The sequence below is a fragment of the Onychomys torridus genome, chromosome 12 (assembly GCF_903995425.1).
Source record: "Onychomys torridus chromosome 12, mOncTor1.1, whole genome shotgun sequence".
Classification (NCBI taxonomy): Eukaryota; Metazoa; Chordata; class Mammalia; order Rodentia; family Cricetidae; genus Onychomys; species Onychomys torridus.
The window spans coordinates 59,013,772-59,033,407 of NC_050454.1; the positions used below are offsets into that span (position 1 = coordinate 59,013,772).

Genomic DNA, 19,636 nt, shown 5'->3' on the forward strand with positions numbered 1-19,636 from the left:
TTCTCTCTCGCTGGAAGCAGAGAGCTCTCCACACAGCATGTATGGACTCTGGACCCTTCCTCCTCCTTAATAAAGGTCTGTATTCTGTTTGCTCTTAAATCTACAGATACTTAGGTGGTTTTCACCTGTACTCATGTCTATTTTACAACTTCCCCCTGCTTATTCCCTGGAGATTCTAACACCCATGTCGGCCTAACATGTAGCAGGTGACCTTCATGTTCTACAACCTTAATTGATTTCTTTTTTCTTTTTATTGCTGCCTTGAAGTTAGGCTTATTTATATCAACAATACTGTCTGGCCACAGTTATTTGGTGGGGACCCAAAGCAATGAAACTTTCCTTGGAAGGAGCCTGATGCTACAGGCTTCATGACAGGCTCTATTTCTTCACCACATCTAACCGCTTAGATTCTAAAATGAGATACTCTCAAACAATTTAAATTTGAATTAATTGAGCCTTTCGTTTATACAAATAAATGTTAAGAAGGATACATTTGAATGGACTTTAACACAAATATTTTCTAAAACTATTTTTGGACACTTAAAATTTTTATGTATTCTTTATTACATTGTATCAATGTTGCAAATTTCTTTTGTTACACAATGCACTCTCAAATATTTGATGTTCAATGGTTGTATTTTTAACAGAATACTATAGCATCTTTGATCAATTTAAATTCCTCATTCAGAATTGCTCAAAATCATCACTAAATTTATTATGTTGGACATGATGAAAGCTAAAGTATTCCTTGTTTGTTCTTCAATAGAATAGTTCATTGAGATACATGAGATTGATACACACATCATATTTATATCTGCAACTTCATTCAAATAGAGCACAGGCATATATGTGTATCTCTATAGGTTGATACCAAGGTTGTCGGTTGATATTTAAAAGTGTGTTGTCCTAGCTTGACTAGTCAGCAACATATAAAAAGGAGTTATAAAGATTCATCTGTAATGTGAGAACAAAGAACATTTGATATGAAATAGCACAATGAAAACCAAAAAGGTTTTGAGTATCTGCTCTGTTTTCTGTACTTTTAACCTACGTTTTTACAGCACTGAGCAAATTCTATAATGAAAGTAGTAATGAATGTCCAAAATAAAACATATAATAGCTTGTTCTGTGTGCCATTATCAAATATTGCCAAGTACTGAAAGAATTTTTAATAAACTTAGAACAAAATTAATATACACACAAGGAATAAAGTTAAATTAAAGTACTAAAGTAAGGAGTCAAAAAGTAAGGTTATTCTGAATCTATTAGAATAATGTTCTTTAGACTAATATACATAGTCTCAAGTACAATAAACTTCATGTCAAAATAATTCACTGTTTCAGTAATGGATTTATTTTATAAAAGAAATATATGACATGTGTACAACAAATTTGAATTTAATTCTCTTTTTTTACTTTAGTGCTTTGACTTGTGTTTGATTGAAATGAGAACACTATTTTGTAATTGCTTGGGGAAGAGGTTGATTTGGGTGTCTAATTGTAAATTTATTAGAATTGAAGAAATGTAGCTGAGAAATAGAATGCAGAAACTGTCCAATGGTTCTCTTGCTTGATTTGAACAATAAACCTTAGCCAAGATAGCAACCTAAAGTTTTATGATCCTACTCATTTCTAAAAAAAAATTCTTTCTTCCAGAAATAAAATGAAAGACGAATAAAAATAAGCTTATGACAGACATGTTATGTAAATTATATTTTTCATTTGAACCTAACTATTAAATTGTTGTTATTCAACTAATGATAAACAAAATATAATAAATATTTTATATAAGAGTATTATATAAAATAACATATACTTTATTTAATTTCTATCTTTATGTGGTGAAATCCCATATAATGTGAGCATTTGCAATAATTTAGATATAACTGAGTTAAAGGGGTCTTTATTCTACAATTCTTTCTTTGGGGGGGTCAGGGTAAATGATTTCCTTGAACCTCAGTTTTCTCTCACATAATATAGAAGAGAAAATTCGTTTTACTACGTGATGAATTTTTTCATGATTATGATGTTACTATAAATATTACAAAAACTGAAAATATGAGTTTCAAATACTTGAATTGCTAACTTGTGCAAGAAATTTGTTCATGTCTTTGAAATTCATCTTAGTCTTGAAATCACAATATTATCATATATATATGTGTTTGTACATGTAGGTCAGCATTGAAAATTCAAATTATCAATGAATGAAAGTGTTGTTCCAAAGTAAATTTTTAGCAGTAAAATAATCTTCATAATCACTATAATAAAATGTTATATATGAAAAATAGAAGCATTTAAATGTATATTTTAGCCATTGTTAAAATTAAGAAAAATAAAACTAAGTATTATTAATATAAACATATTTTATAATTAATATTATCTTGATAGCAAAATATATTTTACTTTTATATGAAAATAATTCGAAAATTTCACTTAACCTCATATGTAAAGTGTTTAGTTTTGTTTTTCTAGGAAATGAAAATTATTTTGACATCAGTTATCATTATTGTAAAGTATTATAAAGTGTATTACAAATAACAACTTCTCTAAAGTTAGAAATGGACATCCATACACTTATAAAACTCCAAAAATATTATGCACAATATATTTATTATGACAAAGCTAACTAGGCTTCGTTGGTTATTTTGTAAGATATATTTTCTAAAGAGTGAGCAGGCCGGGCGGTGGTGTCGCATGCCTTTAATCCCAGCACTCGGGAAGCAGAGGAGAGTTGAGGTCAGCCTGGTCTACACAGTAAGATCCAGGAAAGGCGTAAAGCTACATGAGAAACCCTGTCTTGAAAAAAAAAAAAAAAAAAAAAAAAAAAAAGTAAAGAGTATACAGTATTTAATACGTTTCTGCTTGACTTTGGTTTATCAGGAGCAGAGATACATTTGCAGTTTAGCTCTAGTTTTGACCACAGGTGATGTGTTTTAATCATTTATTTAAATGGTAGTTTGGCAGCAATAACAATAAAAGCTAATTGTTGTTGGATCTTCATGTGGGGTTTCCTTGGTATAGCGTTCTTCCCAAATACTTTTCTGCTACTTTCAGGTAGTTGTTTGCATAACTGTCTTCACTAAATAAGGAGGCATCCTAGGCTTACAAAATGAGATAGAGCCAGGCAGTGGTGGTGCAGGCCTTTAATCCTAGACCTCGGGAGGCAGAGCCGGGCTGATCTCAGTGAGTTCGAGGCCAGCCTGGTCTCCAAAGCGAGTTCCAGGAAAGTTGCAAAGCTACACAGAGAAACCCTGTCTCAAAAAAAGAAAACAAAACAAAGAAAGAGAGAGAGAGAGAGAGGGAGAGGTAGAGGAGGGAGAGGAGGGAGAGGGGGGGAGAGAGAGAGAGAGAGAGAGAGAGAGAGAGAGAGAGAGAGAGAGAGAGAAGCATATAACTATGTAATACAACTGTGTTTGGAACAGGGTTTTCTGACATCTGATGCTGTAGATTGTAGGACAAAGCAGTAATTTATCATTAGTACAGGCACAAGTGAGATTTGTCATTCGGCAGGCATAGTAACACTGATCTGTAGAATTTATTGTCACCTGCTTTGAGAAGAATTTAAATGAGTTACAAAGTCCTATATCACCTGTATTTTTTTTTCTACTCACTTTTTGGAAATTTGGTTTTCGGATCATGTACAGCAAGCAGTCGACAGAGGTTATATAGGATTTTAAAGTGAAAACATCAGTTTTATGCATAATCTATGTGTGTGTCACAGAAGCTTCTATATCTTTCATTTTTGGTTTCATAATAATTACTAAAGGACCATTCAATTTTTATTTTTGGCAAAATAAATATATTTTATCATTAAAGAGATGTACAATTTTATAATGTCATATGCAATTCTTGGAATATATTGTATTCATAATTAAAAGTGTATAAAATAGCTACATCACCTTCCTTTCCTCTAAATAAGACAATATTCAATTTATTTTCCAACTATTTTCTTACTTACACTGTTATGACTGCATAATCTTGTCATCTTCAACTGCAGATATAGGGTCATTGACTTGTTTTATTACTGTCTGACTCTCAATATGTCTACTTTTCTGTCCCCTCCTCCTCCCAGTGACTCTTCACAACAGTCTGCATGACACTCAGTACCATTCACAAATACATGCCAAGGAAAATCGGTCCATCTAAGAAATGCACCTAATTAATACAACAACTAATAAAGAATCTTAAAAAATCACACCTGTATAATGCTTTTTTTTTGTTTGTTTGTTTTTGGTTTTGGTTTGTTTGTTGGTTTGTTTGATTACAAGACATAGTTTCTCTGTATAACAGCCCTGGCTGCCCTGAAACTCACATTGTAGACCAGGCTGTCCTTGAACTCACAGAAATCTGCCTGCCTCTGCCTCCCAAGTACTGGGATTAAAGTTATGAGCCACCACCACCCTGCCATATAGTGCTTTAATGTTAAAATATTACCTACAAAAACACAAGCAACCATCTTTTTTGAAGTGATGATTTCAAATTTATTCTTAGCAGGTATTTAAAAATCTGTCTCCTCTGTCAAGTGCTTGGAGACATCAGATTTATGTTTTAGTCAGAATGCCAAAATACCATCATACTGAATACTTATAAAACCCTTCTCTAATAAAAATAATAGTTACTTTTTACCAATGTGATTAACTTTGATTTTCTGCTCAGGTTGGTTTGTAATATGGTGATATTTGTTTTCTTCTCTACAGTGCATCTAGGGCTATATTGAATAGAAGTTACTTATCTTCTTTCTAAAGAAAGTTTGAAAAATAATTAACTTATTAACATGTCACTTCTTAAATATGGTTGATACACAGACAATATGTCCTAGTAATCAAGGTATTGGAGCCTGCCAGACATTACTACATGTTTTCTTTATCTATATTTGAGTATATATCCTACTAGAAGTTACTTTAAAAATAGTTCTTCATAGCTGGCATTGCGGAGATTTTATGAATTTTTTTTTTCTTTTTTAAGACACACTTTTTAATGGTCTTGGGCTAGGAGCCATCATTGGCCTTGGAGTCGCTGCCCTTTTGCTAATCCTTGTGGTAATAGATGTCAGCTGCTTCTTCCTTCGGCAATGTGGGTTACTAATGTGCATTACCAGAAGAATGTGCGGGAAGAAAAGCGGCTCCACTGGAAAGAGCAAAGAGCTTGAGGAAGGAAAGGCAGCATACCTGTGAGTATTAAACACCAGCACCACCTCCCATGAGTGGTGTTCAAGTTCAACTAGAACGCTTTGTTCCGGGCTGTCTTCTAAGACACACCAGGGCTTCACCTAGTATACGGTGCAAATATTACTCTCTATGCTGACCTTAAATCTGTATAATATGTGTACATACAAACATACACACAGAATATTCTATCTGATGTATTCTCACAGATATGAATAAATCCTTGACAAATTCTTTCCAAGGAGCAAGGCTATGGAAGCATCTCCAAATAGTTCCTTTACATTCTTTCCAAGTTAATATGGCACTAACATCCCAACCCAAGGCAACTGCTATGAAATTTTTTTCTGAAATTGTTTTCCTGACCTAAAACTTTCTGCGAAGGAGTGCTTCTGTATGCAGGGCTTTGTATCTGGCAAAGTGCTTGAGGACTTGTTTGTTTGTAGAGTGCTTTCTTTGAGGTTTGGTCATTCAGGATATTTCAAATAAACATTAAATTTGTTCTTTCATAGTTTCATGCTTTTATATAATTACTCTCACTCCACCTTTTCTTCAGCTTCACTGTTTCCTGGAAGCTATTCAGGAAATGTTCTTTTTATTATCTAATATTATCTATTATTTTCCCACCTGTGTAGCCATGGGGAAGTCATATATGTAATTTAATTACATTTGTTTGCCTAGTAGTAAGGTTTTTATTCACTTAAAGTTTTTTTTAATTCAGTCCTTGTTCAAATATCATTTTAAAAATAAAATATTATTTGTTGCTTTACTATGTATATATGGCAATATATATTAGACGTAAGATGGAGTCATCTGAGAGCAAGGAAACTCCATTAAAAAATGCACAGAACAGATTGTGCTGTAGCCATTTCTATAGAACATTTTCTTAATTAGAAATAGGTGTGAAAGGCATCATCAGAACTATGGAGAGTGTAACCCAGGGAATATCCTAGGATATATAACAAAGTACACTGAACAAATCAGCAAGAGCAAGCCTGCAGTCAGCATTCATCCATGGTGTCAGCCTCAGTTCTTACCCCCAGGTTCTCTACTCTGTTGGAGTTACTGCTTCTCTTCCATCCCTGATGAACTGTGATCAGGACCTGTATGCCAAATAAATCATCTCATTGCTAAACTGTTTTAGATCAGTGCTTGTATCACAGCGGTAGGAAGCAAACAGAGACACACAGGTCGACATAAGTCTATCTATTTCTGCATTTATAATAGTTGTCTGAATGCTGAACTGTGGTAGTGAAGCGTTTACAGATGTGTAACTATAGAGCATGTTCATACAGTTTAATGGATGTCCACATACTAGACAGTCTTGTTCAAGTTTCTTATCAATATAATAATTTTATCATTTAAATTTCCTTTGCATTCCTTATTTAATTTCAAAATAGAAGTTCTACTTTAATTTCTTAGACTACATATTGATTTTTACTGTGTGTAATACACAAGTGAATGCATCCACAATGAGCATTTTCCTTACTTACTCACTCCATGTAATATTTGTTTGCAAAACTTGTCTATATTGTGTGTATAAATACATTGTACCTTTAAATCTCTATTCAATAGATCATTATGGGATAATTTATTTTATTATTAAAATTTTAACTGATATTTTAGTAGTATTCACTTTACTTCTATGAAATCCCAATTCAAAATTTCTCTTCTATATTTAACTGTGGAATTGAAGGGATATAGAATATGCCTCTCCAGCTTTTGGAAACCCTGATCTAAAAAGAAAAGAAAAAACTAAAACAAAAAAATCAAGTGATTGTATCAATTCAAAACACCCAAGAACAAAATATTTTCTGCATTTTATTACTGTTATTTTATAAATTATATCCATTATATATCACTTTCAATTTAGTCTCATAATTTTGTGGAGTCATTTGAATGTCAAATGTTGCCATTCAAGAACACACACACATTTAAATTTAATACAGTAAATTTTTCTAATTTTCTAATTTTTGATTCTGCTTTGAAAGTCTTTTTTTCTTTATTATTATGTGTTTGAAATTTTATACATCAGCCATGGGTTCCCCTGTCCTCCCCACTCCCGCCTCTACCCCCACCTTCCCCCTAGCCCCTCCCCTCCATTCCCATCTCCTTCAGGGCCAAGACTCCCCTGGGGATTCAATTCAACCTGGTGGATTCAGTACAGGCAGGTCCTGTCAACTCCTTCCAGACTGAGCAAAGTGTCCCAGTGTAAGCCCAAGGTTTCAAACAGCCAGCTCATGCACTAAGGACAGATCCTGGTCCCACAGACTGGGTGCCTCCCAAGCAGATCAAGCTATTCAATGGTCTCACTTATCCAGAGTGCCTGATCCAGCTGAGGGCTCCACAGCCTTTGGTTCATAATTCATGTGCTTCCATTCGTTTGGCTATTTGTCCCTGTGCTTTTTGCAATCTTGGATTCAACAATTCATGCTCTTGCAGTCCCTCCTCTTTCTCGACAGTTGGACACCTGGAGCTCCACCTGGGGCCTGGCTGAGCATCTCTGCATCCACTTCCATCAGTTATTGGATGAGAGTTCCAGCACTACAGTTAGGGTGTTTAGCCATCTGAGCACCAGACTAGGTCAGATCAGGCTTTCTCTAGACCATTGCCAGCAGTCTACAAAGGATGTATCATTGTAGATTTTTGGGGACCTCTCCAGCACTCTGCCTATTCCTGTTCTCATGAGGTCTTCATTTATCATGGTCTGTTATTCCTTGTTCTCCCTTTCTGTTCTTGATCCAGCTGGGATCTCCTGCTCCCCTAAGCTTTCTTTCCCTCAAATCTTGCCCTTCATTACTCCCACTGTCGTCCAGGTTGTTCATGTAGATCTCATCCATTTCTCTGTCATTGGGCAATTCCTGTGTCTTTCCTATGGTCCCGTTTTCTAGGTAGCCTCCCTGGAATTGTGTAGCAGTCTAGTCATCTTTGTTTTACATCTAGTATCCTCCTATGAGTGAGTACATACCATGTTTGTCCTTCTGAGTCTTTCAGCCATTTGAACTTCCTCTGTTGAGAATTCTCTGTTTAGTTCTATAGCCCATTTCTTAATTGGACTGTTGGGCATTTTGATGTCTAATTTCTTGAGTTCTTTATATATTCCTTATATATTCAGCCCTCTGTCAGATGTCGGGTTGGTGCAGACCTTTTCCCATTCTGTAGGCTGTTGCTTTGTCTTGTTGACCGTGTCCTTTGCTCTGTGAAAGCTTCTCAGTTTCAACAGGTCCCATTGATTGATTGTTTCTCTCAGTGTCTGCTTTGAAAGTCTTAAGTTATAAAAATGCATAAGTTAACTTTGTGTAATGTCCAGAAAACTGCTTTATTCCTATCTTTTACTTAAATTTACCATGGTTAGGATCCAGATTCTTCTCAGTTACTTCACTTTTAATCTATGTTTACACAGCAGCACTGCTAATTGAAACTGCCACATGATGTTTACAAATAGTAATGTCTGTTGACCATATCTGACAGACATGTAGGAGTGGGTCTTTTCTTGTGTTCCCTATTGTGTTATTTTTTTCATCTTATCTTTTAACTAATACAGCAATATTACATTTAATAATCACTAATGCATATACAAGTTTTTGTAATTGACTTGAAGCTTTATTTACTTTGCTCATCTTCATTTTTGCTTTGGTACTCTTGTCTCTGGTATTTCAACTGAAACCATTTTCTAATTCTTCCACAGGCACACACAAACATACACAAACACACACACACACACACAAACATTACAAATATAACGACACACACAAATATACATATTTACTTCTTATATAACACATCATATACAATTAATTAATTACTTAATAAATGCTTCATTTTTTCCAAATATATTTTCTTCAGTTTGAGATTGAAAACAAAAAGTAGCCTCCCAACTGTCACCTGCTTTCATAGGGCCTAGTTTGGTTCCAGGCTGGTTCCTCGGCTGTCAGTCCAGAGTCATTGAATTCCCACTAGCTCCTCTCAGCTATGTCTGTGGTTTTCCCCATCATAATCTTGATCCCCCTTGCTCATGTGCTCCCTCCTCCCTCTCTTCAAGTGATCTCCAGGAACTCAGCTCAGTGCCTGGCTGTGGATCATTGCATCTGCTTCCTTCAGTTACTGGATGTAGGTTCTGTGATAACAACTAAGTTACTCACTAATCTGATTACAGGGGAAGGCCAGTTCAGACACCCTCTCCACTATTGCTAAGAGTCTTAGCTGGGGTCATCCTTGTGGATTCCTGGGAATTTCGCTAGCTCCAAGTTTCTGCCTTGCCCATAATGGCTCCCTCATCAAGATATTTCTTTCATTGTTCTTCCTCTCTGTCCCTCCCCAATTTCAACCATCTTGATTCCTCATGTCCCTCTTCCCCCAACACCTCCGTTCTACCCACTTCTCCCAGTTTACCCAGGAGATTTTAACTATTTTCTCTGCCAGGGGTAGGAGAAGGGGAAGAAGAGGGAACTGGGGATGGTACGTAAAAATGAAAAAAAAATCATTAAAAAAAAAAAGAAAGAAAACAAGTTGGGTGGTGGTGGCACATGCCTTTAATCCCAGCAGTCGGGAGTTAGAGGCAGGCAGATCTTTTGTGAGTTCGAGGCCAGCCTGGTCTACCGAGTGAGATCCAGGAAAGGTATAAAGCTACACAGAGAAACCCTGTCTCGAAAAACCAAAAAAAAAAAAAAAAAAAAAAAAAAAAAAGAAAGAAAGAAAACAAAATGTAAAGGACAGAAATTAGTCTCAATTGAAAGTTTATGTGGCATATCAATATCAGTGAGATTAATTTAGTGTACAATTTCTCTTTCATCATAGTTTACATCCTAATAATTTTCTATGATTCATTGGTAAATTCAGTCAATATAATTATTGTTAGTTTTTCTACTGTTGTTTATTTCTATGCAAATAGAGAGACCTGTGGAGAACGTTATTGATGAAATAGTCTTACAACTGTGTAAAAGCATATATATTTTATTTTCAGCATTGTAATTGAAACAGTATTTCTAGTGATTGTTTCCAATGCTGTTATGAATTTCTTAATTGTTTTAAAATTATTTACACTTAGTGTTTATCTTAATAGGCAAGAAGGCCTTCCTATTTTAAGCTTTGATTAATAATATATTTTAATTTTTAAAAATAGATTTTAAAATGAAAATTACTTTTTCCAAAATAATGTTCCTTCTTTTTGTTTTGTGTTTTTATTTTTTGTTTTTGTTTTTTTGTTTTTTTTTCATTTTGAAACAAGGGCTTTCTTCATGGTCAAAGCTGGCCTCAAATTTACAGTTTTCCTAATTGGCTGCTGGGCACTAGATGACAGATGTTTGCTACCTTACCTAACAAGAACCAATAATAATATCAAAAATATAATGAAAATGATAAAAAGAGATTGATTTCTTCTTTCCAGTTACTTAGTAGAAAATCATAAAAATATGAATTTGAAAGAAAAAATGTTCAAGTTTGATTAACTGGGAAGTGTCTACCATATATGTGTGTGTGTGTGTGTGTGTGTGTGTGTGTGTGTGTGTGTGTATACATGCACACTTGAGCATTTGACATATTGAAGAATTAAATATTTTAATATATCTTTTTAGGAAAGATGGATCAAAAGAACCAATTGTGGAAATGAGAACAGAGGATGAAAGAATCACAAATCATGAAGACGGAAGTCCAGTCAATGAGCCAAATGAAACCACACCATTGACAGAGCCTGAGTACGTAGTTCTAAATGCTTGTATTTGGGGATCAATAACAGTAAAATGGAAAATCATTGTAGTTATTGGTAAAAAGAAATCAAAGATATCACTAGCATTAATAGAATTTTTTAAAATAAAATTTTATTGTAGTCCATTTGTGTTTTTGTTGTTGTTTGGTTGGTTTTTGGGTTTTTTTTGTTTTTTTTTTTTGTTTTTTTTTTTTTTTTTTTTTTTTTTTTGGTGTCTGTCCTGGATCTCGCTCTGTAGACCAGGCTGGCCTTGAAGTCAGAGAGATCCGCCTTGCTCTATCTCCTGATTGCCTGGATTAACGTTGTGCACCACTGCCACTTGGCATTGTTATCCATTTCTTTAAGTTCTTTCACTTGAAAATTCTCTAACAGTATCAGAAAAATTAAAGCCTTAAATTATATATTTACACTCTCATACATAATGTTAAAAATTTAAAAAAAGGTGTTTCAAAATTGGATTTTCATACACTTTTCCTCTTTTCCTGAAACTCACTTGGTAGCTCAGAGGCTGGCCTCAAACTCACTGAGATCCGCCTGGCTCTGCCTCCCAAGTGCTGGGATTAAAGGAATGTGCCACCACAGCCTGTTGAGAAGACTTGACTTTTTTTCCTGGTTCTTCAACATCCTCTCTCAGCCCCGCCTTGTAGGCGTGGCCATTACCGAAGCCTCAATGGGGGTTGGAACTTCCAGGCCAAGACTGGAATGGCTACCCACTACAAACTTTCACTAACTTTATTCTTTGACAATTTCACAAACATCCCCGCGTATTCTAATTCCTCTCTTCTGTACTGTCTCTCATCTTATTCCCAGTCTTGTCAACCTGTCTCCTCTCTATTACTCCTTAGCTCACATCTCTGTCTCTGTGGACAGAGTTTGTAACTTTGTAACGTGTACCTTCTTGTGACATGAGTTTGTCTATCGACTGGAGTATGATGGGGAGATAAGGACTCACCAAGGAGTGTACAACAGAATAGAATGACTGTTTTTGAGCCGTGATCCATCGGTCGTCAACAGTTCTGCAAAGGGCACTGCAAAGCATGTCTCTAATGCACAAGAAAAGATTGATAGTCTCGGATCGTGCCCGTCCAGTTAGACAGCTGCCCCTTCATTCTGATCATGTTACCAATGCCCCTAACTTCCAGAAGAAAACATTTCACAGAAATTCTCTCCATCACTGGACTCGTTCATGTGACCCCTCTTCCGTATGTTCTATGAGTATCTGAGTGGTTGATATTAATGTCCCTCTCTTCAGGCATTAGTTCTCAACGGCAGCTTACTAGGGGCACCTTGAGCGGCTTTGGGACTCTGCCTTGACTCCCACTCATGCAAAGAGGGACTGAGATGCAAGAAGCATTTGCCTCAGTTTAGAAACATGGATATGTAGCAATGGAATCTTCTCCATTTAGCCTAACAACAGTAATAAGATCAACTCTGGGACCTAATATCTTCTCAACCACCGTTTTTTGACCAGTTCATAACACCAGGAATGGACATCCTGTTTTTTGTTTTTGTTTTTGTTTTCCTTTTATTTTTGAGCAGGTCTGGAGTCTAATAATGGGGTAATTAGTTTCACTCTAGCAGCCATGCCTCCTTGACTAGCAGGTTAGGGTTGTTGCTCCTAAGATTCACTGCCAGGCAAGGCCTTTGATACCTTAGTCGGTCTCTCTTTTCCTCTTTTCAGCATAGACTTCCCTTCCACCTCACCAATTACCCCACTGCTCCCTGAATTCGATTGATTACTTTTAACATAATTGTTTGGGTTTTCATGACAAAATGCTTATTTTCATTATTCAAAATATAGCATAAGTTGCAAGTGAACCCAGGGCAACTAAAATAGCAACATTAATTTTCCCATATGATGACAAAATTAAAGACCAAGGTGAGCTCAATTTGTATTTGTGAACATTTAGAGCATCATTTTGTCAATAAGGAAGCGTTAGTTCCAAAGGAAGTATCAATAGTTACAATAGAAAAAAGAAAGGAAATTTTCATTCAATTTTGTCAAATTAAAATTTAATGAAGCTGGTGGGATGGCGGTGACACATGCCTTTAATTCCCAGCAGTTGGGAGGCAGAGCCAGGCAGATCTCTGTGAGTTTGAGGCCAGCCTGGCCTACAGAGCAAGATCCAGGACACAGGACAGGCACCAAAACGGCATGGAGAAATCCTGCCTCAAAAAAAAAAAAGAAAAAAAGAAAATTAATGAAGCTATACCAATTTCAGTAGGAAAAAAAAAAAAAACCTGTAGAGATGGTTAGGTGTTTAAAATCAATTGTTTGTCTTATTGAGAACCCAGTTCAGTTCCCAGCCAGCAACCACAGGATGCCTCGCAACCATTTGCAACTCCAGTTCTCAGAAAACTTACACATTTTTCTGGCCTCTGGGGGAACCCAGGGAAAAATGCAGTCCACATACATAGATGTAAGCAAACATGCATAGACATAAAAAAATACATCTTTTTAAAAACAGGTGTTGTTTTGTTGTAAGAATCAGAAACAGCTCTCACAGCATATATTCAGTAATATTTTAAAAGTATGAGGAAAAATAATATTGAAAATGCCAAAGAAACATACATAATTATCAAATAAAAGGATTAACTTCCTAAATAACATTACTCTCTATTAATTTAGAAATAATATTGGTAACTAACATCATATTTAATTGCATTTAATTACGTTGCTACCCGCTAATTTTTATGGGTTTTTATTATTATCAATTAAATGAATTCATTTATTTTACACACCAACTGTAATTTCGTCTCCATCCTCTCTTCTAATTTCTTTCCCTTTCTTGCTCCCCATCCACTCTGTTTCTGTTCAGAAAGAGGCAGGCCTCCCATGGTTATCAACAAGGCATGGCATGTCAACTTGTTGTAGTACTAAGTTCCACCCCATGTATGGCCGCGGCAGGCTCCTTGTTATCTACTTCTTCTATCTTAAATTAACCCATTTTTATTAATCTATATTTGGTCACTTGGCTCGTAGCTTACTGGTACCTTACATCTTTCTTGTCGTGGAGGCGGCTGGCAGTGTCTCTCTGCCTCAGTCTTCCACCTCCCAGAATTCTCTTCTCTCTTGTCCTACCTATACTTCCTGCCTGGCTACTGCCAATCAGCATTTTATTTATAGAGAGTGATATCCACAGCAGGGGCAGCCCCAGCCTTCACTTCTAGGAGTACTACTTGTAGACTGAGCTACACAACTGTCACATGTATGTCGAGATGCTAGATTGGTCCTATGTGATAAATACTAGAGATGATAGATCAAGTTGTGGACACGTGTCAGGATTTACGCTTTTAATAATTCAATATTTTTATATTTATTTGTTATTTATTTATTTTAGGGAATGGTTTGAGACAGGCTTTCTCAGTGTAGCTTTGGCTGTCCTGGAAATAGCTCTGTAGACCATGCTGGCCTCAGACTCATAGAGATCTGTCTGCCTCTGCCTCCCATGTGCTAGGATTAAAGGCATGTACCAACACCATCCGGCAATTTATTTTTAATTTAAACTTAAAATATCAAACCTAAGTTAGCCACAATGAGCAATTAGGCTCATTTTTTTTCACATATCCTCTGTATTACATTACATTTTACAATGGTAAATGCAAACTATTTTGCCACATACTATTTTATTTTGTAATAAATTCTTTAAAAACTTAAAAGGTTGTCCCTGAAAACATTCTGAAAAGGAAAACTGTCCGCAACTGAATAGGTTGGATTTCAGAATATATTTGGATATACATGTAAACATATGCATGCAACAATTAATGGAAAAAAGAGGCTATGAATTTAAAGGAGAGCCCCCAAGATATACGGTAGGGCTAGCTGGAAGGACTATGAAGGGAAGTGTTATTCTCTCAAAGAATAAAATAAGTATTAAAATAAATTATTTAATCTTTTTCTATGAATTAACTGTAGCAGGTTTCATGTACAAAATGCTTATTGAAATTGTCAGAAACATGTTGTAAAATTATCGCTAGAAATTGAGTTTGTTCTTTCTGTGTTTATTTCCAGAAAACTGCCTTTAAAAGAAGAAAATGGGAAAGAAGTCCTAAACGCAGAAACTATAGAAATTAAAGTGTCTAATGACATCATCCAGTCTAAAGAAGATGACAGTAAAGCGTAATGGCGAGTCTCGGCGGCTTGGTCAGCACCACAAAGAGCAAGGGGATTTCAGTGACAGTATGACCAAACCTATTCCATTGACCTTAATTTCTTGGGAAGCATCTAGCTTGGAATAGCTTGTACACATATACATATGATCAACTCCTCCTGCTACAGTCCATTTCCTTCTGTTGTTGTTGTGATTGTTTATTTTTTTAAAGAATTTTGGGATAAAGGCTTGATTGGCACCAGTTCGGGGGTATCAGCTTGATTCTATGACTGAAGTACTGCAATTTTTAATATGGCTAAAGTGCTTTTCTTTCTTTCTTTTTTTTTTTTTTAAAAAGTGTCTCACATAACACCAACAGATGTATTTCAGCTCCCCTAACTAATAGGTTATAAGTAAGTGCAAGGCAGAGCAAAAGCATTGTGAACTCAATGTGTATGGAAGCCCTGCATGTTTATGAATCTTATCTTGGGCAAACACACGATTGAAGTGGCTTTCGGGTTAAATGAAGGCACATAATAAAAGTTGTACTTTTATCAGGAGAATTTAAGGGAACCCAGGCTTGAAGGAGTCAGTTGGTTATCTTTTGAAGCTATTAGAAACTGAAAAAAATGTTAGAGAACTCTTTTCAACTTATGACCACATTACGTTTTCAACATTGATCTTGGATACACTGATACCAGGCCAAAATTGTTACACATCTAAAAGAAGGTCAATTGTGTGTAAAATTAGATAAGGAAAACTCCCTAAATCTCTTTTTATGTATACCATATTCACTCACAGTGGATTACACAAAAAGTAAATGTATTACAAGTAAAAATGGTATTGATTTCTGCCCTAAGCTTCAAATAAAGTGAATTTAAATGGGAAAATATCAATATGCTGTCTTGATATATTTATAAATACATGATTATTTTTATTTATACAATAATTTATCAAAAATAAAGTTGTTTTCAAGTACTTCAAGTCATATTAGATATGTTTTGGGGTATAGATATAGATGGTCATTATTATTATATGTCCCTTATTAAATGAAAGTAGCTAATGGACATTAAAAGTACATGGTAAAGGGAGTTAATTAAATTAATTCAAATGTGCCAGAAGAGAAAGGAACAATTGAAATGCTATTATTGTTTTATTTTCAAACAGTGTATTTTAAAATGCATTCTAAACCCATTTTAAGATATTTAATAAATGGCTATGGTTGAAACAATCATTTAACTATCAACATAGACTTTCTAATTCACCTCTTAAGGACTATACAAGAAAATGATAGTTACTAACTTACATGCTATGCAAACTCCTGAGGTCAAAGTCTGAACTGTGATTTAACTCACATGAAAGGAAAAACACGTTTGTGGCTGTCAATAAACATAAGTGAGGAGGAGGGTTTTAGATGATTTCTTAAGTCAAAGTTCCTAAGATTTCTATAGTCTCTCTGGTCCTCACAACCTTTGGTATTCTGGTATCAAGTGAATAGCTCCAATGTTGATGCGTTAGAAAATACATTCTAATAGTTTATTGGAGGAATATTTTTAACAATGAAGATAGACCTGCTTTTACACCATCTCTCTTTAGAAGTAATTTCATGAAAATTAGATACCATATTAGTGCCACTCTGGAATACTTTTATTTATAAAGTACTTAAACTTGTCATCCAAGGAGAGAAAAATGATTTATTGTATCTTGTACCTCATCTGCTGGCTGTCAGCTAGACTGAATGTGCCCAACTGCATATAAAGATGCTGTAATCTCCACAGTGCTTTTCTGGAAATTCAGGGTTAATGCAGGGATTCCTCCTTGCTGCCCATCCTGGCATATTCTGAACAGAGAGAGAACCGCCCCCCCCCAAAAAAAAAAGAGAGAAATCTGTGCCTATTTAAGAATCTGAGCAGTGACTAAAATAAGCAAACAAACCAGTTTAACCCCTTGACAAACTTAATTATCAAACATGTTCTTGATAGATTTGCCTGGGATGTTTAGCTTATGTTTGTCTGGTCATTTCTGTTTCATTTTTTTCTTTAGCTGTACTTCATTTGGCTTGTTTTATTTTTGTACCAAATGTGCTAAAATTAGTCAAAATACTTGAATTTGTTCGTGCAAAGTGAACAGGCTTATTAGTGGTGTCTATGAAGCAATAGCCATGAACACTGATTTTCCTGGATAGAACCACATGATTTTAAACTAATGATAATAAAATAATTTGTATGACTGATAAAGCAATTTCGCATGTTTAGAATTGTCATATTTATGCTATACCACAGGAACAGAGAATTCAGAAGAAAAATTTTTTGTGTGTGTGTTTTCTCACTTTGGAGCTTTAGTTTTCTCTTGTCTTCAGATTTTCTATGAAAAGAAACTGAATTAAATTTATATACAGAGTGTTAAATTTCGTGTCCATCTTATGGAGTCATTGGGTAACTTTGGATAGTGTTCACACATGGTTTCAGTTGTTTGGGAGATGCTGAACCAGTACTGTCCTTGAAATCGATGCTCTACAGACAACATATTGATGTGGTAAACATTTTTAAATTTCCAAGAAATTCTCCTCATGACACAATTTGTAAAGTTCCCAAATAAGAATGTCAGATAATGAATTCTCAACTTCTGAGTAGCCTGAAATGATTTATTATTTTTAATATTGTTTTAGAGTAAATGAATTTATGTAACTTCTTTTACTATCTAAAAGTCCACTTCTGTATAATAATCAAGTGTCCACTAGACAATATTTAAGTATTGTTAAGATCATCTAAACTTTATGCCAATTTAAACACAGAACAATTGTAAGGTTAGGAGCAAACAAACAAACAAAAAAAAGGACAATCTCTATTCAACACCCCATAAGAGGAAGTTTTAATATTTGAACTTTAATACATATTTTATTTTTAAAATCAATGCAAATGTGTCAAAATAATTTACAATGATTTTTGAATGTGTTAAAATTGTGATTTCAACAGGTTAATTTATTATTTTGTGGATAAGATATATTACTGTTCTATTTATACTAATGTCTAACATTAACAGTCTTTAAATCTTTTATTTTTTTAATATTAATACCTATATCATTATCAAAAGATTTTTGTCCAATAAATGTCCTATGAATTTTAGTCTTTGTGTTAAGCATCTATATTATATGATATTAGTTATCAAATGAATTATAAATTCCAGCAATTAATTGTATATTAAAATTATCTCTTTATTTTGAATAATTAACTGGTATTTGTGCCTTTACATTAGCATGGCATTCTATTAAAGAAAAATTACAACTACTACCACTATTTACAAGTTTTGATCATACATGTAACATTAAAGCTGGGTTTTTTACAATCAATGATTAAACTTTGTTCCAACATTTTTCCCTGAGATACAAAATCCAAAAACTGTATATATACACTCAAATTTATTTTCTCTTATAATAAAACAGTACTGTAGTCCATCCATGAGATACTTCAGTTTGTTATATATTGTTTTTCTAAGTGATAAGTCCAGATTGGGAAAACTGATGTTAGCGCTAAAAATCAGGTCAATTACTGTGGGGTCACTTGGGTCTGCATTGTTGATCTTGAGATCATAAATCATCTAAGTGAAGATAAGATAAACAAGATCAAAATATCTATAATTGAGATAATAGAGAAGTTTACATTTTTAATTTAAAAAATATTGGTGAAGCATATCATAGTTATTTAAAATTACATTATTTTTCATGGAGTATGATGTAAATGCTTAGTTTGTTTTCCAAATAGAGTTCTCTTTTGGAGGAATTTTTTTCAACAAATTCATAGATGCTGAAAATCATTTTACAATGAGAGCTTTCTTACTTATCTCCAATTTCTATTTCTTAATTAACTGTTTGGGATATTCTGTCTAAAATTGAAATAGCATATAGATATATTTACATATGCTAAGCTTAATTGTGGTTGGTTAAAAATTCAAATTTCATCACAGAAGTTAAATTATTCAAGATAATGTTTTATATATATATGGTCTTAATAATATTCTAATATAAACAACCATTTGTTTGTATAAATGCAAATGTTATAAAAGGTCTGGCTATAGTAAGTGCTGGGTACATATACTTTTCTTGCAGGCTCCACCCTTTTTTAGTTTGATATTGTGTTCACCTATTAAGATGCAGATAATTAACAATGGTCTACAAAATTACTAATAATTCTCTTCATATAATAGTCTCTGACTTTTATATTATATATAACAAATATTGATTTGATAACACATATAATATTCTCAAAAAAAGCTCATTATTTCTATTTACCTTTATAATAATTTAAATCAATCAGTTAATACTGTTTCTTTAATTTTCTTTATTTTACAACAGTTTTGTAGTTACTGACCAAACATTGTTCACTGGTGATTATTATAGAAATTTCCCATGTAAATTTATATATCACAGCTTTATCCATTTCTTACTTATAAATTCATACGTTTTAGTGTCTAATTTTAGCCTTGCTTGGAAGAAAATTATAAAGCAATGATGTTTGAAGCATTTCTATCAATACCAAACTAAAGAGTTAAGGGAAAAGGAAATGAAATTTTCAGTAGAATGAATTTCCTTGTTTGAAAGAGACACAGAAATGCCTAATCAAAGAATAAAATCTCTTAGGTGAATATTCATGCCAATAATAGTAGAGCAAACACAAAACCGAA

The 19,636-nt window shown here is 34.2% G+C and overlaps 1 protein-coding gene across 1 annotated transcript in view; it reads left to right on the forward strand.

Annotated features, from left to right (window-relative positions):
* Nucleotides 1–15,914, forward strand: part of Ncam2 (neural cell adhesion molecule 2) — a 412,339-nt gene extending 396,425 nt beyond the window's left edge. The window contains exons 16-18 of the mRNA XM_036203264.1: nucleotides 4,965–5,169; nucleotides 10,735–10,854; nucleotides 14,878–15,914. Of these exons, the coding sequence (XP_036059157.1) occupies nucleotides 4,965–5,169; nucleotides 10,735–10,854; nucleotides 14,878–14,989 (437 nt within the window). The 3' untranslated portion in view covers nucleotides 14,990–15,914. The remainder of the gene's footprint in view (nucleotides 1–4,964; nucleotides 5,170–10,734; nucleotides 10,855–14,877) is intronic.
* Nucleotides 15,915–19,636: the final 3,722 nt, after the last annotated feature.